Genomic DNA, 27760 nt, shown 5'->3' on the forward strand with positions numbered 1-27760 from the left:
GTGACAAACTTAGCTGCATGTTAATGATCATCATTCAGCATCATTCACGGCTTTTAATTTGAAGTTAGACTAAGCGAACCTCTTGATTGCTCCCTCGTGCGCTGCAGACTCTTGAACGAGGCGGGCCGCACGCGCTGCTCCACCCCCAGGTATCGTATGGAGGAGGAAGAACGACATCATCATCATCATCATCATCCGCATCATTATCTCTTCATTTACCTGACTTGATATTCTCATTTCCTCTGAGTTCAGCCTCCATCCTGCACTGACGAGCGAAGCGTTGCACAGTGAGTACAAACTAGATTTTACTTTAACAAATTCAAATTTAACTCAACAGATTCTATGCATTTTAAATGCAAAAAATTCTACTGAGATTATTTGTTAAATTAATTATAAAGCTATGCAGCCTCTAAAACAAACAAACAAACAAAAAACATTAAGAGCAACATCCTGCTGTTGACAAGTAACAAATACAAGAGATTTTTTTCATTTTCTTCAAACAATGTAACTTCATTCAAAACTAATAGTCATAATGAGAGTAATGATTTATACTCCACTGGAAAATGCTTAACAAGTTGCAGAAGTTCATTTTAATCATTTATGTGGACTACTGGTTAGTTTGCAGTCTTTTAAACATTACATTTCCCAGGAAAAAATGACAGATAAGAGACAAAATAAGAAAAATAGGAGTTGATGTATATTGACTTCTGCTCACATACCTGCTGTGTTTTGCCTGAGTGCCAGCGGCCACACATGGATGCATCTTGTGACATGTCACCATTTTGGTGTAAATGGTAAGCTTGGCTGGACCTATGAGCTGCACCTTATAAGGTAGTATGCCTGCTAAGTCCCTAGCATCCCTCTTTGGGCTACCAAGCTACCAAGAGCAAAGGGTTAGCCAAACATGGGCATTCCAGCATGGCAGCTCATTTGTTTGATTATAGGGGTTATCTGTGTGCTGCTTTTCATGTTTTATTGCTTGCTGTTCAATCGGAGGTCAAAGCAGCCTTGTGACCCGCATGAAGAGGCAGAGACGAGGATAAGTGTGTAAGTAGCTCAATGCAAACCTAGGGAAATGTACCCAGGCTGTTATCAGCAGTCATTTTTCAGACAGTTCACTGAAGCCAAATGTGAATGATGCGTCTGAATGGGATGCAATGGTAGCAGTTTGAGTCATAGAGGTAGGATGGAAGAAATAGAAAACATGAGCCAATATCTTTTTATTGATGTTTGTTCGCATCTTCCTTTTCTGTGTGATGATGTTTAAAGAAGGAGCTGTGTGGTTGTATGTGGCCAAGTTTTACATTTTGTGACTGCTTAATGCATTGAACGATTCTGTTCTTTACACCTGGATTTGTTTTGATTTTGAAACTGTAAAACTATTAACAAGATGGCAGGTGTGAGATCATAAGTATGTTTCCAGTGCTGTCAATCAAATCAGTTTGATTGACAGCACTAAACCCACAGCTGTACATTCACCTCCACATTCCTGATGTTAACAGCTGGTAAAAAAAATGTAAACTCTAAATTAATTGTTGCTTATTTAATGTTATAGCAAAATACTCAGTTCTTTTGTTTAGTGGCAGCAAAATCATAATTTATCAACTGTGCTTTGCAATTTCTCTTTCATTCATCAGCTCACACACTATTGACAACAAGTTACATTTCAGGCAATAGTTTAACCACTGGGAGGAATTTCAAGGTTCAATGTCTTGCTCGGTATTACAGCCTGGGATTGAATCTCCTCTTGCTGACTTCAATTAACTTTTCCACAATGTTTGTGAGAACATTGCTTCCATTCCAAATTAATGAGACTTCGTGTTTGTGTAAATGTGGCAAATCTAGATTTACCTTCTTTTTGGTAACATTTAAAGCTTGGTTTCCATAGCAATGTGTGCCCTCAAGACTTTTCTCAATTTGCTTTAAACAAGAACGCCAGTGATTTTACATAATAACGTCAGTTACCTGTCATGTGAAAACAGGTGTATAATGTCGTCTCCTGACTCCTTTAATAACAAATTTTTTTTTTTAATTTATGTTTCGGGAAATGATAACTTTGCAGCGCGTTATAGACATAGCCATTTATTGATGAATTGAGTAAATAATAGAGACATTAATAAGAAATAAAAAAATCATTAGTTGCACTTCTGTATTGAGACAACATTTTTTACAAATGAAACATCACAATATGGGGCAATTGTAGAACCGAGAGTTTTGGGACTTTGACCCATAGTAAGGACTACAAGTCAGGCTATCTGGACCTTTGTTGAGTAAATTCTAACAATTTGTCTTTTGTGAGAATTCATCAGTGGTTTAAGTTGAGCAGGGTATTAAATATGAGACACAGATGGAGTTTTATTTACGCCCAAATGAGAAAAATGCTTCCCAAATAGCCCAGTAATAGTACTCATAAGATAGGAGTTATCAAAAGCACAAAAAAGACTTCAATCAATATAATTAGAATAGAAACAAATGAAGATACTTAATGGTATAACAAAGCATCTTTAGACAATCACTTTTGACAAGCTGTTGCACCCTCACTGATGGGGGACTCGTTTAACAGTACTTGCTACTATAATAACTATTGCTGGTTTTTCTATGTGTTAACAGGCCAGAGGGCAAACAGAGGTCAGAGGTCAACCCAAGTCCCATCACTGCACCAGAGGCTGAAGCAGTAACCAGTGACGACACAGTCATCAGTTCGACCTCCTCTCAGCCCCCTGATATTGTCTCTGACACACCAACCAGTAACATTTGCGACATGGCTGACCCAGCTGCTGATGACGGCAAGTACCTCTTCCTGGAAAATGATTTTCGCAACAGCGGGGTGGCACAAGCTGACTGGGTGGCCAAGAAGATGGTGTGGGTGCCATCAGAGAGGGAGGGCTTTGAGCAAGCCAGTCTCAAGGAGGAGAAGGGTGATCAGGTAATGTACACATGCCAATGTTATCAGGTGATGCTGCAGTATTCTACACTGTGTTTACATGTACTTACACAAAGTATCCAGATTACTCATAGAAACTGTAATGTAAACCTGTGTCGGACTAAAAAGATCTTTTTTTTTACTGCACAACTGTCTCAATCTAATGTGATTGTAACATTTATTAGACTAGTATTAGACTACTACTTTGACTACTACTACTTTTCACTTCCTCTGAGTACTATCCATTTATCTATCTATTATCCGTACTCGCTAATAGTAGCAGGAAGCTGCAGCATATCCCAGCTTTCATTGGCCGTGGTTTATCACCAGTTTATCTTATGGGTCAACACAGATAGACTGCAAACTCCACACAGAAAGGATTCGAACGGGGGGGCTTCTAGTAGGGGGGCAGTGCTAACCACTCCACCAGCATCCTGCCCCTTTGAGCACTAACAAAAACAAATGTTGTTTTATGTGACGACATACCTGTGACCGTTTACTAAATAGTTAAGCTGCACATTTACAAATGGAGAACCGTTCCAACAAGTTCTATGAATTACTGTTAATTAACAAAACATTTATCATCTTTTCTCTTTTTATGGGTAAGAGCAATGTGTAAATATTTTTAAAATTATTTTATTAATATTAATAAAAAAATTATAATGATGGTTCTACGTAAATTCAAAAGGTCTGGTTTTTAAAGATGCAGGCATCCAAAAACTAGGACCACATGTAGGCAACATTTAAGTACTAGGCATGCAGAACTAAACGGGTCATTCAGTTCTGTTGTAGGGTCTTTTGAATCTGTTGGCACAAAATGAGGAAATTACCTACCGTAGCTGGGGGTTGACGTTTCTAATACTCTAATTAAACTCTTATTGGCAGTATATAGAGTACAGAGATACAGTTTAGAATGGAACAGGGTATTTAAAAAAACAACATAGTCAACATACAACATATTACAGATTGGTATTTTGACTGCAGGTGCTGGTGGAGCTCTCCAATGGTCAGAAGTTGACAGTGAACAAAGATGACATCCAGAAGATGAACCCTCCCAAGTTCAGTAAGGTGGAGGACATGGCTGCCCTCACTTTCCTTAATGAAGCCTCCGTCCTTCACAACCTGCGAGAGAGATACTTCTCCAGCCTGATCTATGTGAGAAACACCCACACATTTGTATCTCGGTATTTATGAGCGTGAACACTGATCGATCCACACTGAACCCTAGACCTACCTCAGGTCTGCTGTATTGGGTTTGTCTCTTTGTTTTATCCACAAATGACTCCAAGGTGGTCACATCACTGCATTGTGGGGACCTCAGGACTCCTTGTTTTTTTTTTTGTCTCTGAAAATAGTTATAATGCCTCTGGCCCTGTGTTTATGAGTTAACAAGAGCCTCGTTGGTTGCTCAATGAGTAGAAATCTAAACAGCTAAAGTGTCTAAGCACAGTAAACAGTACTGTACTGTACATGTCTTTCCTCTTCCAAGGGGAATATGAGCATGCAGGTCTAGGTTAGCAGCACTGAATACAGAACTTTCTTTTGCTGTCCATCTATACCAGGCATCAAAATGTAAGAACATCAGACACTGTCAACTCTCTGCAGCCTATTTCTTCTTAAAAAACCCTTATAGTCCATGTTGACTCCACATTCAGGTAGAAAGGTCTTTGTTTAAGGACTGTGATCAGACACCATGCTCCCTACATAGTCTCAGGATGTACTGAAAAGATCAACAGATTATGTTTTTATTTTTTCAGTCAGTCTTACAAAGTCTAATAAGGTACGGGACGCAGAAATTAAAATCCAAGCTTATGGCATCTAATACCGACTGCCATGAAGATCACTGGATGTTACTAACTCCCGTCCCTCCAGTCCTTATATGAGCAGAAAGTGTTTAAAGAGCCGCAAGAAATCTAATAACCTCAAGAATATGAGCTATTACCCTCTGTAAGATGATGCAGTGTCCCAAAATGTATGCGTTAAAACACAAAGTAAATCCAAAGTTTAAATATACCAAGACACGGTTTCATTCCGTAATGGCTGTTTTATGACAGTTGGAGAGATTGAACAGTTTAAAAACGTGTAGTTTACTGTAAGTAAGCCGTGCTGTATATATAGTATGGCTTTAAGCTTCAAATGTGTTTTTTATATTAAAACATGGAAGATGATTGGGGCACTTTTACATAGTTGTTCTCTGATCTAGGGCTACTAACAATTATTTCTATTTCAATCCAGTCACATTTATATACACAAATACAGTATATATATATATATATTTTTTTTAATGACAAAGACACTGCTTCCATTAGAAATGAGATTCAAATGATGACTTACAGGAAAAGACACCTTATTCCTCTAAAAGTGTATCTCCTCATCCTAATTTCTTCACAAGTTTAGTGAGAGGGAATAATTCACAAGGAAAGTGAAGAAAATGTTTATTGAGATTTATCAATAAACAATAGTTATTTTAATCTGTATTGCAAATTTCCAGGCAGTCATAATTTATGAAAACAAACTTTTTTTTTTGAAAGTCAGTCAGAATAAGAAAGGTATATGATTACCATCTACCTATGTAATTTCTGGTTAGTTGTAGTGAAAATTGTGCCATGAAAAAACAGACTGGATAAAGTAAAACCAAATGCAATTGAAGTTGCTCATCAAACAGGTCCCCACCTTTAGTAGAAACAGTAAGTTATCTTGGCTGCAACCTGGTTTATTCCGACCAGGTGACGCCTGGACAAAATAGGTAAAAACTGGAAAGGAAAGCAAATACAGGAAAAAAGTCTAATCCCTCATGTTAGATGCAGATGATGTATCTCTCACACAAATACAGAAAAATCAAGGGATTCCGAGATTTGTATTACGAGAGATTGGGGAATCCTTTAAGAGAAAGTGAGCAGAACATTAAAAAACAAACAACAAGACATGAAGTTAACAAACTGCTCTTACACTCCCTCTACAGACATACTCAGGTCTGTTCTGTGTGGTGGTGAACCCGTACAAGATGCTGCCAATCTACTCAGAAAAGATCATTGAGATGTACAAAGGCAAGAAACGTCACGAGGTGCCACCACACATCTATTCCATTACTGACAACGCCTACAGGAACATGATGCAAGGTAACTGTGCGTGTGTGTGTAAGAGGAACGTATTTGAAACATCTGAAGCTAACGTTATGTTCTGTACACATCCAGCCACTGACAAAAAAAGCCACATGAGTGAGATTGGAAGAAAATAAGTTGAACTGCTTCAAGTAGATCCTCTAGGTAATGTAATTAAGTTAGAGTGGCCCTGAACCACTCAGTGACTAAGAGAAGGGTCATCTGGTGAGAAACGACAAGAGAAAGTCATGAAAACAACACACACACATACGAATTGAATGGTGGCAGTAAGGAGTCTCAGAGTGTGCTGTATGGTCTCCGAATGGTCCACCTGTGACCTCAGAGCAACTCTGTACTTTCCATTCAGCCCCGCAATAACCATACATGGAACAGTGAGACAAGATTACAGCGATGGAGCCCTGCATCCACCTGCTATTTTTAGATGATATGAGTGATGGAGGCTAATCTCCCTCTGAAACGAGATCTCAAAGCTCTCGTGTCTGAGTAAAGCGGCCAGCACCATTTCAGAGTTCATGTTTGGTCTGTTCAGCTTGACTTCAACTAATGAGTTCAGCTCAGTCAACATTATTTCCCCCGTTTATTTCCCTCCTTTTAACATACTTCTCTCTACTCCTCCCTCTTCACAGACCGTGAGGATCAGTCTATTCTCTGCACGTGAGTCAAAAACTTTTCCCATCAAACTGTACATACATGTGAGCGCACACATGGAGACTTGTGTGAAACACTCAGGATGGACATTGCATTGAGTTATACATTAGGCTCAACACTGACATTGACCCTAATATAAGTGCGAACTTTGATCAGCAGAATTGCGTTGTGTAGTAATGAGTCTGCATATTGTGACTATGTGAAGAATTTATATTCAGATTTATATGGCGCATATTAAGTTTATGAGATTTGTTGCAAAAATATTCTGTCAGTCCACTGCTTGAGTCATCAGCTAGTTATTTCCACCTTTATCTTTGTGAATTCAGTACTGTCATATCAAATTAAAATGAGCTGTTCTTGCCACATGTATCGATTTCTAACTGTCTCTCCTCTGTGTCCCTTCTCCTTTTGTCTTTCATCCCTTCATTTTTCATCACACTTTTCTTCACCTCCACTATCACTCAGAGGTGAGTCTGGAGCAGGGAAGACAGAAAACACCAAAAAGGTGATTCAGTACCTGGCTGTTGTTGCCTCCTCACACAAAGGCAAGAAGGATGCCAACCCCGTGAGTAGAAATGTCTTTTGCTCTCAGAAAAAATGTTCAAAGATTTCTCTAGATATAACTTAATTATATTCAATAATTCAGTATGATTAGGTAAAATAATTGACAGTATTGAATGACATTACAGGGTGGTATACTGTGAATGGGCTTCTTTTATGATTGGCATTTATTATTTGATGCATTATCATGTTAGCAGCATGTCAGTTTTGTATTTGTTTTTGGATTAGAGTTTTTTTAAATGCATTTGAATTTCACAGTATCATATTTTTATACTATATAAAAAACTGAACATTAAGCAAAATAATTACATTTTTTTAATCACGTTGAAAAATAAACAATCATACAAATTCAGTCGGTGTTTGCGGTTGACTTGTAATTCAACTTTGAAGGGGACCATAATGCCTATTAAAAGTCACAGCTGGTTTGATCAGCTACATTTAATCCACCAATGAATTATCTGTGATTTGTTTGGCTGAGATTTATTCATCCCTGATCCTACTACTTTTCTGCATTTTAAGCTCTCGTGTGGCATTGAATTTTGAAAAAGACTGTAGACTGAATAGAATTCTATTAAAATCTAGAAATCTATTAAAAATAGATCTTTACTGGGTTTTAACCTGTTGTGCTGTGCTCCTGTTTTTTACCATAGCAGCAGCAAGGCAATCTGGCCTATGTGAGTATAAGATTTTAAATATATTTACACAACATCACATGGATCTGTGTCCATGTTTGTCATGTCCAGCATTTAGAAACATTGTGTATGATGTAGGGGGAACTGGAGCAGCAGCTGCTGCAGGCTAATCCCATTCTGGAGGCTTTTGGAAATGCAAAAACCATTAAGAATGACAACTCTTCAAGATTTGTAAGGTTTTTTTTTATCACGTCTAAGTCAACACTCACAGTTAATTCCTTCATCAACTACTGGTGACATTTACTTGTTGTTGTTGTTGTTGTTACATCCACAGGGAAAGTTCATCAAGCTCAACTTTGATGTGACCGGCTATATAGTTGGAGCAAATATTGACACCTGTATCCTTCTTTTTAGATTGAATTTTCATTTTACCCTTTTTTATCATAAAATGAAAAGTAAACTATATTATCTTATTGCCACATTGCTTGAAATAATATCTGAAATTTTTAAAAAGTGGTTTGCTTAACCTCCTCCTGACCTGATCAGACCTGCTGGAGAAGTCTCGCTGTATTCGTCAGGCCAACACTGAGAGAGCCTTTCACATCTTCTACTACATGGTGGCAGGAACCAAAGACAAGATGAGGGGTGAGCAATTAAAATACACTGACTAAAAATTAAGTATACTAAGTAAAATCTTGAAGAAATTGCAAATATATTAGGTAAATTTCACTGTACCTAATGGTAATAAATGCTATCTTCATGAAGGTGATCATTTTAGATTTTTATGTTTGTTCTAGATGTTTTAGGATTATTTTGGTGGCTGCAGGGTGTGTGTGGTGCTGCTGAATTAGTGCAATATATATTCAATTTCTTTTGTATTTTGTCCACCACATTTATATTAGTGAGGGTAGGCTACACACCGCTAACATGTCTCTCTCTGTAATGCAGTAGTTTACCAGTAGCACAAACCACAGCTTCCAAAGTCTACGGTTAAATCAGTGACTCCCTGAAACAAAAACTGACACTATTACCTTGATGGAAGGTAGGATTTTTTGCAAGGATGTCGTTACTCTTGTATTAAACTGGGTTTGTCAACAAATTAGTAACTGAGAGTATTTCTTCGTTAGCAATCTAGCAATGGTTGAGTTCAAAATATATATGAGTTTGCTTTTTGTCCAGTACAGAGGTATGTCTTCTTCTTCTTCCTGTGTTAGGCTCAACTTATAACAGATGTTCATACATTAAGTTTAGCCAAAATATTTATTCTGTGTGTGAATATGTAGAGGAGCTGCTGCTGGAGGATTTCAGCAGCTATCGTTTTCTGATGGCGGGTCACGTGGAGATTCCTGGTCAGGAGGATGATGAGATGTTTGTTGAAACTCTGGAGGCCATGGAGATCATGGGCTTCACTGAGGACGAGAGAATAGGTACACACTGCTCAGAGTCATAAACACAATCAAACCCAGTACTTTTTTTTATTTTAGCACACTGCACTCTGCACATAAAGGTTTCATACATCGTCAGTACATTCAACTATTTTTTAAACTGCTTTTTCATGACAGAAGGGTAAATTCAAACCACCCAGAACTTGTTCCTGTTTCATGAATTCTATCCGAATTAATTTGCCAGGAGAAATACCATTTATTAGCATGTGTGTAGCTGTAAGTCTGTGTGCCTTAAAATGTTCTCTGATTACATAACAACATAGACAATTAAATAATGATGGATTGAGTTTTTACATTAAGCTGTCTTACATTTTATCTGAGGGCCAAAATGTGAACATTTGATCATTTTGACGAGTCATTTACATAGTTCCTCCACCAGCTCAGACACTCTTTTGGAAACAGAATTTACATTGCTAGAGATTTACTGATCTTCTCCATTTTTAATCTTCTAATCTGCAGGGATGTTAAAGGTGGTTTCTACCGTGCTCCAGCTGGGAAACATCAAGTTTGAAAAGGAGAGAAACAGTGAACAGGCAACCATGCCTGACAACACCGGTAATGCTTCAAAATACTTCAGCATCACCAGTTGCTTTAACCTCGAAACTTTTCTGACTTCTCTTTGCTCTTATCAACATAAATGTTTACTTGTCAACATCAGCTGCCCAGAAGGTGTGCCACCTGCAGGGCATCAATGTGACCGATTTCACCCGTGCCATCCTCACTCCCCGAATCAAAGTGGGCAGGGAGGTGGTGCAGAAGGCTCAGACCAAGCAGCAGGTAACAGCAAACCAAACCTCATTTGCTAAACACAGAAAACCAATGCTCTTCGGGGATATCTTCCTCTAAAATAACAGAGTTTTAAGTAGTGTTAAATGGTTTTATATGGCTACATAAACAAAATTTGATGTTCAAGGATGAAATTGAAATGCTCTAATAGTTTACTTAATTAAAGTATAACTGTTGACCTAATTATTTCCCGTTTCCATGTTTTTTAGTATAATGTACATGCCTTTGGTTGCATCACTTTTTTGCGACACAAAAGTCTAAAATCATTACAAAATAAATCACAACAGAGATCTTTCTCTGAATTTCTTTACCTCCATGCTCATTCTCATCACTCTTCCCACATCAGGCTGATTTCGCTGTGGAGGCTCTTGCTAAGGCCATGTATGAGCGTCTGTTTCGCTGGATTCTGGCAAGAGTCAACAAGACCCTGGACAAGAGTAAGAGGCAGTCGTCCTCCTTCCTGGGCATCCTCGACATCGCTGGTTTTGAGATTTTTGAGGTGAATACCCTCAGGATTCAAACATTTAAGTATTGGATTATCATTAACTTCATAATCATAATCACTGCTCCATTTATCTTCTTCAGGACAACTCATTCGAGCAGCTCTGCATAAACTACACCAATGAGCGTCTGCAGCAGCTCTTTAACCACACCATGTTCATCCTGGAGCAAGAGGAGTACAAGAGGGAGGGCATTGAATGGAACTTTATCGATTTCGGCCTAGACCTGCAGCCCTGCATCGAGCTCATCGAGAGGCCGGTCAGCAAGGGTTCTTGCCATCTCTTGACCTGATATGATTTAATTTAACCATGAATGACTATGCCTTAAAAAGATTCACTGCATTATCTAGAAGTCGTAATAATGTCCGCAATCTTTACGACACTTCAAGATTTAAAGTGATTTAAAGTTTAACCTTTATCTACAGATCGGCACAATAGGTGAAATAGAGGTTACAGTTTTAATGGTGTCAACTTGATTAAATAAGAAAATAAGTCTTTTTCAGACAGTTTACTCATGTGAGTACATCTTTGTCTGGGTTTCCCTAGCAGGAATGATAATGAATCTTCTGTTAACTGTTTCATCTGTTTACTCACTTGCTGATCTCTGTGATAGTGCACAGCAAAATCTAATCAAGTAGAACTTAGTGCAGTGAGAGGAATGTAAAAGGAGACGATAACTGTAGTTGGAAAAAAATATAATATATTATCCCAGACGACATCTCCTTGTACTTTTGTATCCTGCAGAACAACCCTCCTGGCATCCTGGCTCTGCTGGATGAGGAGTGCTGGTTTCCCAAAGCCACTGATATTTCCTTTGTGGACAAGCTGATGAACACCCACACTGGCCATGTTAAATTCTCTAAACCTAAACAACACAAAGACAAACTGATGTTCAGTGTTCTGCACTATGCTGGGAAGGTGAGCTTCAACACTGACTACAGGATTGACACAATAATCACTGTAATAGTATAGGCTATAATTATGATAACACATCAATAAACATGGGACTTATATTTATATTCTTAGGTTGATTACAATGCTGCTAACTGGTTGACAAAAAACATGGACCCACTGAATGACAATGTAACTGCTCTTCTCAACAACTCCTCCAGCCCTTTCATCCAGGACCTGTGGAAAGATGGTCAGTCAACTAAGAGGGCACATTAATTCCTTATTTACCTGATTTCAGCCAGATATTTACCATATAATGTTCATGAGTTATGATAATTCAGCGTGGTTTAAATCTTTCTCTTGGGTTTTTCCACTCAATCAGTGGATCGAGTGGTGGGCTTGGAGACCATGACCAAGATGTCAGAGAGTTCAGTTCCCACCTCTACTAAATCTAAGAAGGGCATGTTCCGTACAGTGGGTCAGCTATACAAGGAGTCTCTGGGCAAACTGATGACCACACTGCACAACACCCAACCCAACTTTGTCCGCTGCATCATCCCCAACCACGAGAAGAGGGTAGGTTATTTTATTTTAATTTAAGACCATGTTTGTACATACAACCCAAGAAGTTGGGATTATGTATAACACATAAATAAAAACAGTATGCAATGATTCGCAAATCTCGTCAACCCATATTTTTTTTTTACTTTAGAAAATCTATTTAGAAACAATTTTAAAGAAAATGTAGGAAAAAAGTTTTTAACAAGGATTTAAAATTTTGATTCATCTGACCACGGAGGAGTTTTTCATTTTGACTCGAACCGTTTTAAATGAGCTTTGGCCCAGAGAACACTCAGTGAACTGTGTTCCCAGACAGTGATTTCTGGAAGTGTTCCTGAGCCCATGCAGTGATGTCCAGTAGAGAATCATGCCTGTTTTTAATGCAGTGCTGCCTGAGGGACCAAAGATCACGCGCATCCAGTTTTGACCCTTGGCCTTGTCCCTTGCACATAGAGATTCCTCCTGTTCTCTGAATGTTTTGATGATATTATATACTGTAGGAGGTGGATCTTCAAAGTCTTTGCAATTTTACGTTGAGGAACATTTTTCTAAAAATAGTTTTTAGAAGCAGTTTGTCGCAGATTGGTGAACCTCTGCCCATCTTGAGGCTCTGCCTCTCTGAAATTCTCCTTACCCAGTCATATTAATGACCTGTTGCCAATTAACCTGATTAGTTGTCAAATGCTCCTCCATTTGTTTTCGATTTGCGAGACTCTGTATTTATTTGTTTTGCACATCGTCCCATCATCTTTGGATGGGCTGTATATTCAGTGCTTGCTGTTTGACTGCTGTGCTCCAGGCTGGGAAGATGGATGCCCACCTGGTGCTGGAGCAGCTGAGGTGCAACGGGGTGCTGGAGGGCATCCGGATCTGCAGACAGGGATTTCCAAATCGCATCGTGTTCCAGGAGTTCAGACAGAGGTGAGACCGATTACTGTATTTTGATTATTATTGTTATTTTTTTACACCCATAATAGTATTCTTTGGTAATGTTAATACTATAATACTTTGAACTACACATTTAGGTAGAGCTACTCTCTGTAAACACTAGAGGGCAGTAAATAGTCCACCATCAACTCCTGGAGCATTTACACAGCGGTCCTATATGAGGGTCAACACAAAATTTTGTTCCAAATTAAATGTTAATTCAAAACTGTCAAATAATGAAAACTATAAATATTATAAACAGGTAACATGTTTAATACATTTATTAATTAAATGCTCCTTCACATGTCTGTCTGTGAGCATTGAAGCATTTCAATCATTTAACTTATTGCTAATTCATTGTTGTACTGTTTTTAATGAACAAAGGCCGTGAGCACATTCTTAGCTGCACAAGGTTTACCTGACACCAGTAATTTGAAATTTAATTCATGGGCAAATAAAAGACAATTTAATTTCAAATATCATTTAATTTTGAAAAAAATAATAAACATTGACCTAATATGTTTATGTTGATAATGTATTACTTCTCTCACCTTAAGGTGCCCCTACTTTTTATTTTTTATACTTGTTTAAAACAGCACAATCTTTGCACCCTTATCATTTTATTATTTGATCAAAGTATCACTGTTGTTTTCTTTCGTGTAGATATGAGATCTTGGCTGCCAATGCTATTCCTAAAGGCTTCATGGATGGGAAACAGGCGTGTTGTCTGATGGTGAGCTTGGTGAAGCTGGACACTTGTGCACAATAAAATGTCACTATTGATTGAATAATTTTCTGAATTGGAATTAAAATAAAAATAATCTTTATTGTTCAATTCTATTAATCCCATAATCCCTCTTCATTTTTTCAGGTGAAGCACCTGGATCTGGACCCAAACCTGTATCGTATTGGTCAGAGTAAGATGTTCTTCAGGACGGGAGTTTTGGCCCAGCTGGAGGAGGAGAGAGACCTGAAACTGACTGTTGTCATGATCGCCTTCCAGGCACAAGCAAGAGGCTTCTTGGCTCGCAAGTATGAAAAATATTCACATTAGAATAAGTAGTGATATTTTTTATTACTGATGGTCCGACAAGTACTTTCATTCATTACATTCATTGTATTTGCTTCTCAACTTAGCCGATGACGGACCCATTGTACATACAAGTTTAAGAACAGTAATCTCACGAACACGTTCACAAACAGTTTCATCAAACAAGTTTCTCAAAGTATGTCTAAACCCACAGAACCCGTTTCTGAAAGTATAGCTAAACCCGTTTCCCAAAGTATGGCTGAATCCACAGAAACCGTGTGCCTACACAGCTACTCACTGAACCTTTCACTTCCACCTTGTTGCGGTCCCCACCACCTTGTAGTGTTACCGTGTCATGGCCTCTCCCTTCAGTGGCTGAGCCGAACTGCGTCTCTTGAACAAAACCTTTGCTATGCATTGTTCCATTGACCACTAGATAACAAACTTAAAAGGTAAACAAAAAAGTCAACCATCAAAGCCGTATGATGTCTAATGACATCATCAGTACGCCTAAACATAACACAATACAGTACAGTACACGATACACAATACACAACATAAATAAAAAACAGAGGAAACCCTGGTTTGTTCATACAACCAGGGTTTCTATTATATCTATTATATTGGCTTTCGAGGAACCCATGTCATCTAATCTGTGATGCATTTATGTTTTCAGGGCATTTAGTAAACGGCAGCAACAGCTGAGTGCTATGAAGGTGATCCAGAGGAACTGCGCCTGTTATCTCAAACTGAAGAACTGGCAGTGGTGGAGGCTCTTCACTAAGGTTTCATACAGACACACACACTCATGTTATTCATGTATGAACATTAAGACATTTGTTTAATTTGTGAAAGTCCCTGTTGTAGTCTCCCAGAGCCCAAGATGATGTACTAATGTATTATTGTTATTGTAATTTTAAGCATGCTGACATTGGGCTACTAATGGTTTCACTTGAAAGCCAGCAATATGGCAAACCACGTAATTAACGCGATTACCTAAAATGGTCACTGTACAGAGATAAACCCTTTTGATTTAGATAGCAACATGGCCTTTTTCTTTGGCACTATTTTTGGTTTAGAGTTGAATGTGAGATTTCAAAAACAACTCATATGTGTCATGAGATTTAAAAAGCAAATTGAAACATGAAACCATGTAGTCCATATTCAAGAGAAATCAAGACTGAGTGTGTCTGATGTGTCTGTGCCTGGACCAGGTGAAACCCCTGCTGCAGGTAACCAGACAAGAAGAGGAAATGACTCAGAAGGAGGAGGAGCTAAAGGCAGCACGAGATGGAGCTGCCAAGGCTGAGGCTGAATTGAAGGAAATCACCCAGAAACACACCCAGGTATGATAAATGCAAGTTTTCCTCCTGTTTTATAAAATATTTTCAGAACTAATTAAAGTCTCTTTGTAGCTGATGGAGGAGCGAACGCAGCTGGAGTTGAAGCTTCAGGCAGAGACAGAGCTTTTTGCTGAGGCTGAGGAGATGAGGGTGCGCCTGGAGGCCAAGAAGCAAGAGCTGGAGGAGGTGCTGCACGAGATGGAGGCCCGGTTGGAGGAGGAGGAAGAACGCAGCAACTCCCTACAGCAGGAGAAGAAGGACATGGTGCAACATCTGCAGGTGGAAACAAATTATTACACACTTTATTATACATAGGGTTTATTCTTTGTATTATTTTAAAATTAAGTCAACTTCATTGTTTTGAAGTAAATTATGAAAAATTGTGAAAATGCCACAGAAAAAAAACAAATACCAATATTATAGACGCTAAAGTCGGCAAATATCAGGCATCTTTAATTGCTTAACAACTGTAATAATAACTTTTCCATCAACATTTTGCATTGTTTAACTCGGTTGTTTCAGCTCTATGAATTATTGTATTACATTATATTAGTATTCATTCAAAGTACATTAATTTCACTAAAGAGAAAAATAAATCAAGGAATATAACAATTAAAAAGCAAGTAAAAACATAAAAGACTAACTGTATTCATCTAAATTTAAGCAAAAGTGTACATAATCAAAAAACTGAAGAGCAAAGGGTAAAAACATATTGTAGGTAAAAGCAAAAGTAGTTGCTAAAGTGCTTATTAATATAAACAAAGAAACAATATCTAGTATTTTTTGGGAGCTTTTGGAAAGTTCTCTTTTTTAAACAGTGTTTTAGATTGTTGTTTGTTTTGACAAATGTTTAACCATATACCTTTTTTTTTAAATCTGCAGCTCATGGAGGCTCACATAGCCCAAGAAGAAGATGCTCGACAGAAGCTTCAGCTGGAGAAAGTGGCAGTGGAGGGAAGAGTCAAAAAAATGGAAGAGGACATTCTGCTCATGGAGGATCAAAATAACAAACTTCATAAGGTGTGAATGAGCAGTTTTCTGTACTTTCACACCCAGTACATACAAATACTACTACATGGTATTTGCATACGCTATATGTACTCGTATGTCTCTGTTTTTAGGAGCGAAAGCTTCTGGAGGAGAGGATGGCTGATATGAGCTCTAACTTGGCTGAGGAGGAAGAGAAGTCCAAGAATCTCACCAAACTCAAGAACAAACATGAGTCCATGATCTCTGACCTGGAGGGTCAGTGAGCAGATGTCTTAATCATATTTGTATTGTCATTATTTTAGTTTAATTCTCTTCTGTCAAGATATATAAAAAATGCACTTCCCAAGTTAGTGACCTTTGACCTTTAAATCAGGCTGAATATTTAGAGGCATTTTTTCTTAATTTCTTAATTTTCTGTCTTTACTGAATTAACAAACATGTACAAGTTATTTATACTGTACAAAATAAAAAAAAAAATACACAAAATATAAAGGAAAGAAAATGTCGAAGATATATCCTTCTTTAACATACAGGCCCAGACTAAAAATGAAATCTACCAATAGACATAAAAACATAATAAACTGCTACTGAATTTCCTCAAGCTGTGAAACAGTTGGGCCTAAGAACATCTAATACATTCATCTCAAGTGCTTTACATTTTTGGTGGTGCAAAGATACCGGTGATATTAATTGTATAATTAATCTTACGCGACTTTAGGGTTAATACGATACAACTTTATTAACTATCATCTTTCATTCGGTATGTGCAGTGCGCCTGAAGAAGGAGGAGAAAGGTCGTCAGGACATGGAGAAGGCTAAAAGGAAGGTAGAGGCTGAGCTGGCTGATCTCCAGGAGCAGTATGCTGATCTGCAGGCCCAATTAGCTGAGCTCCGAGCTCAGCTAGCTGCTAAGGAGGAGGAGCTCCAGGCCACACAGGCCCGGTAAGAAGGCACTACACAATACAAGACTGTGTTGGGCAGTGGCGAAGCAACATACTGGTGAATGTTATCCTGGGATTGTTGCTAGACAAATGAATATTAGTTTTCTTCTATGGTAAAATGCTCACAGGCTCTGTTGAACATAAGTATGTCCTCAGACCACACCATAAATAGGAGCAATAAAATTAGTAAGTTGTTTTCATAGGTACCTTACGTATGGATGTCATTTGGTTCTCAGAAACATTTTGACTAACTTCAGATTGTCTTAGAAAAAAATGTTCCCAAGAAAACCAGTTAGATTTTACCAAAATGTAGCTGTAAAAACCTCTAAATCTCTGGTCCTAATTTTTCCCAGCAACCAATAACCTTTTACATGCCACAGTTTGGAGGAGGAGAGTGCTCAACGTGGAGCAGCGGTGAAGCGGATTCGGGATTTGGAGGCCATGCTCTCAGAGTTGCAGGAGGACCTGGAGGGTGAGAGAGCAGCAAGGGCGAAGGCTGAAGCTGCTCGACGTGACCTTGGGGAAGAGCTTAATGCTCTACGCACTGAGCTGGAGGACAGCCTAGATACCACTGCTGCCCAGCAGGAACTACGGTCTGTTTTATGTGATTTAACCTACATATACGCCCAAGTGTTTTACACATTCTAATTAGTGTTTTATTAACCTTTGTATGAAATTGAATGTTCCAGTATTCCAGTAAGAAAGGCTGTGTACATAAAAACTAGGTGACAAATGTATCCAGTTTGACATAATTTAGTGTGCAGTCAATGGCTTTCGGCTTGTCCCTTCAGGGGTCGCCACAGTGGAACACTGACGATTTGGGATGTGTTTTTACACCAGATGCCCTTCCTGCTGCAGGCCTCCCATTTTTTTTTGTACAGGCTTGAGACTGGCACCAAGGTTCCCCTTTGTGGCCACACCTGGTGGGTTGGGTTTCAAATCCGCTGCCTTGTGCATCCCAACCCAATGCTCTACCACTGAGACACCAGGCCCCACTGGTCGATGTTAAAAGCAGGAAAATAGCATAAGACACTTTCTGAGATGGTGCAGAAAAAAGAAATGACAGTATCATCTGCAAATAGTTAATGTTTATTAGCAATTCACAAGCTGCTGTAATCACATCTCTGGGTCACGTTGTTTGATGCGTTGTGTTTATTTGGTCGGCAGAGCAAAACGTGAGCAGGAGGTGGCCATGTTGAAGAAAGCCATTGAGGAGGAGGGACGGAACCATGAATCCCAAGTCCAAGACCTGAGACAGAAACACACTCAAGCTGTAGAGGAGCTCACTGAGCAATTAGAGCAGGCCAAGAAGGTACTCTCTCACACACAAGCACACACACAGACTCTTGAACGTACACACAAACCTAATTTGCTGGCCTCTAACTGTAAAATTGAATTGTCCGTATAGTTGAGTAACATTACATTAAACACATTTTCTCACGTAACTCCCATATAGAGTTTTATTCCATCTTACATTTTTAAAAAATTCAAAAGCAGCATCTTTTTAAAGAAACGATTTTCTCTCTCAGTGGAATACACTGAACACGGTCACCAGCTTTTATAGGTACTGAGGCTGCAAAAAACTATTATATTCATTACTAATATTTAGATTTTTCAGTTTAGATTTCTTGTTTGACTATTATTAGTCTTTCCATTGTCTGAACATTGTTACAAATGCAGAGTGAAGTTGGTACTGCTAGTCTGACAAACATGTGAACAACTTAAACTTTTAAATTATATTGTGAACAACAGCACAAATCTGCAAAGTCAAACATGATAGAGTTGAAAGCAACACATTTAACTGAACATGATGAAATTAATACATTTTTATTGAATTGTCTAAATATTTCATTAAAAACCCTGTCCAGGTGAGAGCTGGTCTGGAAAAAGCCAAGCAGGCATTGGAGAAAGAGTCAGCAGACCTGACCACCGACCTGCGATCCCTCGCCAGCGCCAAACAGGATCTGGAGCACAAAAAGAAGAAGGTCGAAGGTCAGCTGAACGACCTCAACTCACGATTCAACGAGAGCGAACGGCAGAGAACTGAGCTGGGGGAGCGAGTCTCTAAGATGACTGTAATTCATAAAAATACAAATGTTTTCTGCTTATGTATAAATATAGACTGTGTATATATCAAAATAACGTATATAAAGTATATACAGATATATAAAGATATATATATATATATATATATATATATATACTGTACATATATATACCTACTAGCATTCTTCATCCTTGATTCCATTTCTCTTCCTATTTCCTTTTCAACCTCTCAATTCTTCTTTGCCAGATGGAGCTGGACAGTGTGGCAGCTCTGTTAAATGAGGCGGAGGGTAAGAACATCAAACTGAGTAAAGATGTCTCCAGTCTGTCCTCTCAGCTCCAGGATGCACAGGTTCGGGACACAAAAATTAGAGCATATAGCGGCGAATAAATCACTGGAATTTATTGTCTAGAAACCTTTAACTTTTTTACACCCAAAAAAGTCAAGATATTTCTTTCTAAATGACAACTTCATATTGGCAGCAGAAGATTCCTAAGTATTTATTCCTTTGGGGACCATGAATCTATATAAAATTGTATTACAATCAATCCATTAGTTTGTTGTGATCTTTCCGTTTGGATGAAAGCAGTAGATCATCTTAATAATACTAATAATTATCCTTCTCCACCAGGAACTTCTGTCAGAAGAGACACGTCAGAAGCTGAATCTATCTGGGCGTCTGCGTCAGATGGAGGAAGACAGGAGCAGCCTAACTGAGCAGTTAGAGGAAGAGACTGAGGCAAAACGGACTTTGGAGAGACAGATCTCTAGCCTCAATATGCAGGTCAGTTTCTTCACACTGGAAAAACATCTGACTTGTTTCATCCATGAAACAGCCACCATTTCTCTTGCAAGAATGGTGCTCTCATAAAAATATAAAGATAGATTTTTAATCACAGTGACTAAATAAATGTCAAGTGACTTAACCTCTTGCACTTTTACCTATTATCAGCTGTCTGACCACAAGAAGAAGTTGGACGAGATGTCAGGGACAGTGGAGCAGCTGGAGGAGGGAAAGAAGCGTTTGCAGCGTGAACTGGAGGCAGCCAACAGTGACTACGAGGAGAAGGCGTCTGCTTATGATAAGCTGGATAAGAGCAGAAGCCGGCTGCAGCAGGAGCTAGAGGACGTCCTCATGGACCTGGACAGCCAGCGGCAACTGATCTCCAACCTGGAGAAGAAGCAGAAGAAGTTTGATCAGGTCTGTGACTTTAAAAGATGCTTTAGTTTTTCGTCTGACTACAGTAAAAACTGCTTCAATGTGAAGATAAGCACCTGACATGACTTCATCTTAGAATGAAGAGTCAAAATGAAAGAATCTAAAATCTTTTATAGAATATTCCCATTCAATAAAACGTACACTGTTGCATTTACTTTACATCTTTACATCTCCTATAATCATTGCCTTTGGTCAGATGTTGGCAGAGGAACGAGCTGTATCCTGCAAGTTTGCAGAGGAGCGGGATCGAGCTGAGGCAGAAGCCAGGGAGAAGGAGACCCGGGTGTTAGCCTTGGCCAGAGCACTGGAGGAGAATCAAGTGGCTCTGGAGGAAGCAGAAAAGACCATGAAGGTCCTCCGAGCTGAGATGGAGGATCTCATTTGTTCCAAGGATGATGTGGGAAAGAGTGTAAGAAGCAACTTCATCCATTCTCTTAACCATTTATGGTGTTCAGGGTCTCAGGGGATTCTGGGGCAGTATAGAACTATAAGATGGGGGTACACCCTGCCGCCAGTCTATCTCAGGGCCAATACAGGGAGACATACACAGACAAACACACATTTACACTCACACTCACATTCAAACCAACAAGCAATTTAGAGTCACTAATTAACCTAATGTCTTTGGACTGTGGGAAGAAAACCGGAGTACCTGAAGGAAAACCAGCAAAAACAGATAGAACATGTTAACTCCACAGAGAAAGGCCAAATGCCGGGTAGATTTGAACCAGGGACCTTCTAGCTCTTAGGCAGCAGTGCCAACCAGTCAACTGCTGTGCTGCCCACCTCTGAACCTAGATTAAGGATTTTAGGTTATTAGAAAATTTTGCATTAATTCTGATCTTCTCTTTATACTATACATTAGGTTCATGACCTTGAGAAGGCAAAGCGTGGTCTGGAAGCCATTGTGGAGGAGATGAGAACCCAGATGGACGAGTTGGAGGATGAGCTGCAGGTCGCTGAGGATGCCAAACTGCGTCTGGAAGTGAATACTCAGGCTCTCAAAGCTCAGCACGAAAGGGAGCTACAGGCACGTGATGAAATGGGCGAAGAGAAGAGGAAGCAGCTCCTGAAACAGGTGGATATTGACTGCGGCTATTCTTAATTAATTGTAACTACTTTAGAAAACTGGAGCTAGGAGTATTATTAAAGTTTTTCCCTACTGCCCCCACCCTGGTCTTACATTAATGTCAGTTTAGAGTTTTTCTGCACATGTTCAAATATTAGAAATCTGTTTAGCATAAAGAGGATAGTGGTGTGGATGAATCTCACCTTGCTGTGCTCCTCTCTTCCTTTCTCTGTCTTCATCAGGTGCGTGAGCTGGAGGCAGAGCTGGAGGAGGAGAGGAAGCAGCGAGGTCAGGCATCAGCAGGGAAGAAGAAGATGGAGGGGGAGCTGAAGAACATGGAGGATCAGTTGGAGGGCATCAGCAGGGGGCGTGATGAGGCTATAAAGCAGCTTCGCAAGACTCAGGTCAGCAGAAAGACATTTATATTTCTGTGAATAATTCTTTCGTCACATTTAATCCGATAAAATCCAAAGTCTAAAGAGAGTAAAGTTGGAATTATATTTTTATGTGCTACTATTCAGCATCATAAAACTAAATAGATAAATAAAGTAATTAAACTAAATAGTTCAAATTGTTTTATTTCCTGTCCTATGGGGTTCCCAGCTAACTAATTAGACTTAACCCTTTTACTAGAATTAACCCCTCTACTGTCCCTATAGGGCCAAGTCAAGGATCTCCAGCGGGAGCTGGAGGACTCTCGTGTAGCCCAAAAGGAGGCCCTCACCTCAGCCAGAGAGTCTGAACGCAGGACCAAGGCCATGGAGGCTGACATCTTCCAGCTGCATGAGGTATAACCAAAAAAAACAACAAAAAAAAAAACATAAGGATGAACCTTTCAAAGCAAAACCTTTTATTTACAATATTTATTTACAATAACAAAAATGCTGAATATCCTAACACTAAATTGTGTTTTTACCGATCTCACCTGCCTCTGACTGTCCAGATGTTGGCAGCAGCTGAGAGAGCACGTAAGCAAGCGGAGACAGAGAGGGACGAGCTGTCTGAAGAACTGGCCAGTAACTCCTCTGGAAAGTGAGTGTCTTGTGTTGTTATCGGTTATTATGGGCATATCTAATCTAGTTATTGATAACAAAAAAACAAAAGAGTATTTGTCAGTGGGTGAAAGCTGATGTGACATTGATTTGATTTAGCCTAAAGCACTAGAGGAATGGTGATAGTCTAAATCAGTAGGAATCACAAAATTTTAATTTAAAGAAAAATATATACATTTATCATGTTAAATTCTATGTTTTGTTTACGCTAATGGAACTGGTGACAAATTTAAATTTTTTGCGGGGGATTTTTTTGTGGGCCGTAACTTCAAATGGCCTGTACTGTCCACTCCAATTGTTTTAGCCCCCTCATCTTTGTATCTTATCTCTCCATCCTCCCATATCCTCTGTTTAGGTCAACACTGTCTGATGAAAAACGTCGTCTGGAGGCTAAGATCAGCCAGTTGGAGGAGGAGCTGGAGGAGGAGCAGGCCAACGTGGAGAGCCTCAACGACCGACTGAGGAAGAGCCAGCAGCTGGTGGGTTCAGGCTGGACTAAAGAGGGTCCCATAAGTGATGTTTCCTGCCTGAATCCATAGCATGTGAGATGTAGTAAGTAAAATTGCTGGTGCAACTAAGATGCTTTCTTGCTGACTGCTTTTGTTTAGGTGGAGCAGCTGGGTGCAGAGCTGACAGCAGAGAGATCCTCCTCTCAGAGCAAGGAGGGATCCAGGCAGCAGCTGGAGAGACAGAACCGAGAGCTGAAGGCCAAGTTGCAGGAGACTGAAGGCCAGGGCCGCTCCAAACTCAAATCCTCCATCGCTGCTCTCGAAGTCAAACTAAGAGAGGTTGAAGAGCAGCTGGAGATTGAGAGCAGGTACAAGTGCATCATGGGACATGGAGTTCAAATACAACTTAATTCCAGATTACATTTAACCAGTACAACAAGGAGGCAGAAAAAAAATCAACATCAGTAAGTAGATGCGTGAAAAAAATGAAGATGACTTAGTGTCACTTGTGTTGTGCAGAGAGCGTCAGGCCAATGCCAAGAATCTGCGGCAGAAAGAGAAGAAACTGAAGGATATAACCATTCAGATGGAGGATGAGAGAAAGCAGGCACAGCAATATAAAGACCAGGTAACAAGCAGTTATAATATCAGTAATGGCACATATTACCTGCCAGGAGGGACTGATGGGTCAATGGGTCAAGCATCCGTTTGGATATTCTTGACTTTATTCTGTAAATTGCCTTGAGATGACTTTATTGGGAATTGGCGCTGTATAAATAAAGTTGAAATGTGAATTGAATTGAATTGATGCAGAAAACCAGGCGATCAAATCCCATCCCACCAGGTGTGGCATTGCCCAGCCATCAAGGGCCACCTTGGTTCAAGAAGGGCATCAAAACTCATGCCAAATCAACAGAACATGTTCCGCCATGGCGACAGCTGAAGGAACAAGCCGTTGATCTTTTTGTGTATATTACCTGCCAACGGAGTAAAAGTTCGTCACAGCTTTCAATCACATAATGTTCCTGTTCCATCCTTTTGCTTTGTACAGGCGGAGAAAGGCAACGTGCGGGTGAAGCAACTGAAGCATCAGCTCGAGGAGGCTGAGGAGGAGGCTCAGCGTGTAGCAGCAGCTCGCAGGAAACTACAGAGGGAGCTAGATGAGGCGACTGAATCCAACGATGCCCTTAGCAGAGAAGTGGCTTCTCTCAGGAGCAAACTGAGGTACTGATGGTCCTAATAAAGTCTGAGACAGACTGAACTCTAACTGTGATGTATAGAAGAAGGGCCGAGCCACACAAATAAGTATTATTACTAATAAAATGTGAAAATATTCAATTACACACAAACAAATATACATTATATATTTATATATCTGTATGTGTATATACACACACTGCAGCTCCACCTGCAGTAGATAATATAAAGGTTATACCAATCAATTATTATATCAAAGATGAGAAGCATTAAGGCACAAGATCTTTTTTTGTTTTCAGAGTTGTGATTTTAAATTTCTTTTTCCTCCTTTCATGTCTGGCTGCTGTTTCACACCCGTCCTCAGACACTACTAATCTGCTAAATAATTTTTTCTTCAATATCCTAATCCCTTGGGTTTATATCTGCTGAAAGACTTTAGGGGCTTCAACTTTTTTGTCTTTCCTTTTTTTGCTTTGCATTAAGCCACCAATTCCTCGCTGCTCTCCATCCTTCCTCTTGCGTTCATCTCCTTCTGACCCTTCTCTTCCTCCTTTCTTTTCCTCCTGATGTGTTGGCTGTCCCCAGGCGCGGCGGTGCGGATGCAACGTTTGGCAACCCAAGTCCTCGGAGCAGCAGCGGCGGGTTAGGTGGCAGTAGCATCAGGAGCTTCGGCATGGGAGGGAGCATCAACCGCAGGAGCACAGTCAAAGAGAACTCAGTGGAGCTGCAAGAGGAAGAACCCCTGTCTCCATCTCCTCCTGCCTGCACCCCACCTTTTGACGCTCATGGGGAGATTTACACAGGCTCCTCCGATGAGTAGACTGAGCAAACCCGATGTTCTGATTGGATGATTTCACTGCAATAAAATGAGCAGCACAAGCTGTTCAAGAAAAGTTTTTTAGCTTTACAATTTAAGAGGCCTCTCACAATATACAGCTGTGTTCCTGAAAATAGAAACATTATTTTTACCTTAAAATGGTTTTTAAAGCTCCTAAATTCAAAATAAAATCTAGAGATCCAAAATTAATTGGCAACTATTTTCAAAATTGATTCAATCGTGTTCAGGAGGTCAATGTATCAGTCATGCCTGCACCTGATGAGTGCAGTGGTGGCGAAACAGAAGAATTTAAATTTAATCATAATTATAAGTAGATCGGTTCAATGATGAAATGTATAATAAGTGAGAACATTAAGGACATATTCTGCCATTCATGCACACTGTGGAAAACTCTTTAGAATTAATTTTCAAGATTTTAAACCTTTTCACAATAACTGTAGGTTCTCAGAACAGCCAAAGAGCTGTTAACACCACTTTGTTCAGTCTTTTGTTGAACTTTATTTAGGCAAATGAACCTCATAACTAAAAACAATATGATGCAATGAGGTATAAATGCTGTGGGTGTACTGTAGCGTATTTTAAGTTCATAAACAAAACCCAATTATCCCCAAAGTAAAGGAAGATTGTGGAATTTGATTCACAGCATAATGTTTTAACAGGTTTTATACAGTGAACCCAAGAAAAAGAACTGATTATATTCAGTGTTCAAGGATAAACCATTTGTGAATATAATACACCTATTTATATTCCTGTATTTAAAATCATCCCCAAAAATAAAGTGTTTTCCTGGATTCAGTTTGTGCCTCTCATTTGTTAACCATTACATCCAAATCACCAAACTGTTTAATTTGACCTAAACTGTGTTCAGATTTTGAAAACCCAAAGTTTGACAAAGGGAACCAAATTAAACAAATAATTCCACCTATGTACTGTTGACAATTATCAACATATGTGTGGCAAAAGTATGTGATGTACGTAAAGTATGTACCTTTCATAAAAGCTGTATAGAAATCTCCTTTGTTCCAGTCATGGCATTATGCCGCAAAACAGACTAGATAGATCTTGATGATTGCAGCAAGTAGAAGTTGAGTCAACGTAGCATAAACTGGTTTAATTGTCTAACTGTCTAATCTACCCGGCCATGGGCCGTTTATCCAATCAATGTTAAGTAAATGTCAGTTCAAAACATCCACCCACGAATGTTTTGTCCAGCCGCAGATCTTTTGTCCAATCAAGGGTAAAGTCTAGGGGAGCACATGCAAACCAGTTGTCAAAACCTGACTGACAGTGAAGATCCAAATAACCATGTAACTATAGGCTGGAAAAGTAATTGTAATAAATAATTAAAACAAATGGAGGATATTTTGACAACTATTTAGGTTAATTGGCAACAGGTCAGTAACATGAGTGGGTGTAAAAGGAGCATTTCAGAGAAATCGAATGTAAAGAGTGGCAGAGGTTCACCTGTGACAAACTGCGCCAAAACATTGTTAAACAATTTCAGAAAAATGTTCCTCAACGTAAAATTGTGAAGACTTTGAAGATCCCACCGTCTACAGTTTATAAAATCATCAAAAGATTCAGAGAATCAGGAGGAATCTCTTCACAAGGGACAAGGCCGAAGGTCAAAACTGGAAGCGCGTGATCTCGGGTGGCACTGCATTAAAAACAGGCATGATTCTCTACTGGACATCACTACATGGGCTCAGGAACACTTCCAGAAATCACTGTCTGTGAACACAGTTCACTGAGAAATCCACAAATGTAAGTTAAAGCTGTGTCATGCAAAGAAGAAGCCATATGTGAACACAATCCAGAAATGCCGCCATTTTCTCTCGGCCAAAGCTCATTTAAAATGGTCTGAGGCAAAATGGAAAACTGTTCTGTGGTCAGATGAATCAAAATTTGAAATTCTTCTTGGAAACCATGGATGCCATGTCCTGCGGACTAAAGAGGAGAGGGACCATCCAGCTTGTTATCAGATGACAGTTCAAAAGCCTGCATCTCTGATGATATGGGGGTGCATTAGTGCCTATAATGTGGGCAGCTTCCACATCACAAGACAGGCACAAAGGCACCATCAATGCTGAAAAGAACATGGAGATTTATAGATGGATAGAAAACATTTTGCGCATCATAAAACAAAAAAATCCAGCAACAAACAAGACAAGATTCCTCTCCTACAACTCCAGCAACTGGTCTCAACATCTGATATGTTGTTTATGTTGCAAATAAAATATAGATTGATGAGATTTGCAAATCACTTAATGTTTTTATTTACATTTCACACGTTGTCCCAACTTCATTTAAATTGGGGTTGTATATGCAGCCAGGTTTTTGTTTTACTTGAAATGGTAAAACATGTGATTATAATTATCACTACTATGAAAGTTGTTACTATTCTAAGCTGAATGTAAAATTTACTTTATTTTCTATTTTATGTATATTTTATTGTGTATATTGCCCTGCTGAGTCCAGAGTTATTATATATATTGTAGTTTAATTTGTGACAGAATAAATATACTTATAATTTTTAAAAAAAACTATAATTAACCTTATATCTGACATATATTGATATCGACTGATATG

At 39.2% G+C, this 27760-nt stretch overlaps 1 protein-coding gene across 1 annotated transcript; it reads left to right on the plus strand.

Moving 5' to 3' along the window:
• The first annotated feature begins 187 nt into the window (after nt 1-187).
• LOC137100205 (myosin-11-like) lies at nt 188-25962 on the plus strand. Its single transcript, XM_067477861.1, has 43 exons — nt 188-287; nt 2611-2926; nt 3908-4078; nt 5886-6042; nt 6672-6699; nt 7159-7258; nt 7905-7928; nt 8025-8117; nt 8221-8284; nt 8433-8531; nt 9170-9313; nt 9791-9886; nt 9990-10108; nt 10464-10616; nt 10703-10876; nt 11362-11535; nt 11644-11758; nt 11891-12084; nt 12869-12990; nt 13660-13729; nt 13868-14028; nt 14703-14811; nt 15241-15372; nt 15442-15648; nt 16252-16389; nt 16491-16614; nt 17130-17301; nt 17681-17893; nt 18468-18612; nt 19169-19375; nt 19594-19698; nt 19979-20131; nt 20300-20548; nt 20763-20975; nt 21432-21644; nt 21878-22039; nt 22295-22423; nt 22579-22667; nt 23043-23166; nt 23296-23504; nt 23656-23764; nt 24188-24360; nt 24919-25962. Exons 2-43 carry the CDS (start codon nt 2762-2764, stop codon nt 25151-25153), a joined length of 6033 nt encoding a protein of 2010 aa, XP_067333962.1. The 5' UTR covers nt 188-287; nt 2611-2761; the 3' UTR covers nt 25154-25962.
• The last annotated feature ends 1798 nt before the right edge of the window (nt 25963-27760 follow it).

Source organism: Channa argus, chromosome 15 (genome assembly GCF_033026475.1).
Source record: "Channa argus isolate prfri chromosome 15, Channa argus male v1.0, whole genome shotgun sequence".
Classification (NCBI taxonomy): domain Eukaryota; kingdom Metazoa; phylum Chordata; class Actinopteri; order Anabantiformes; family Channidae; genus Channa; species Channa argus.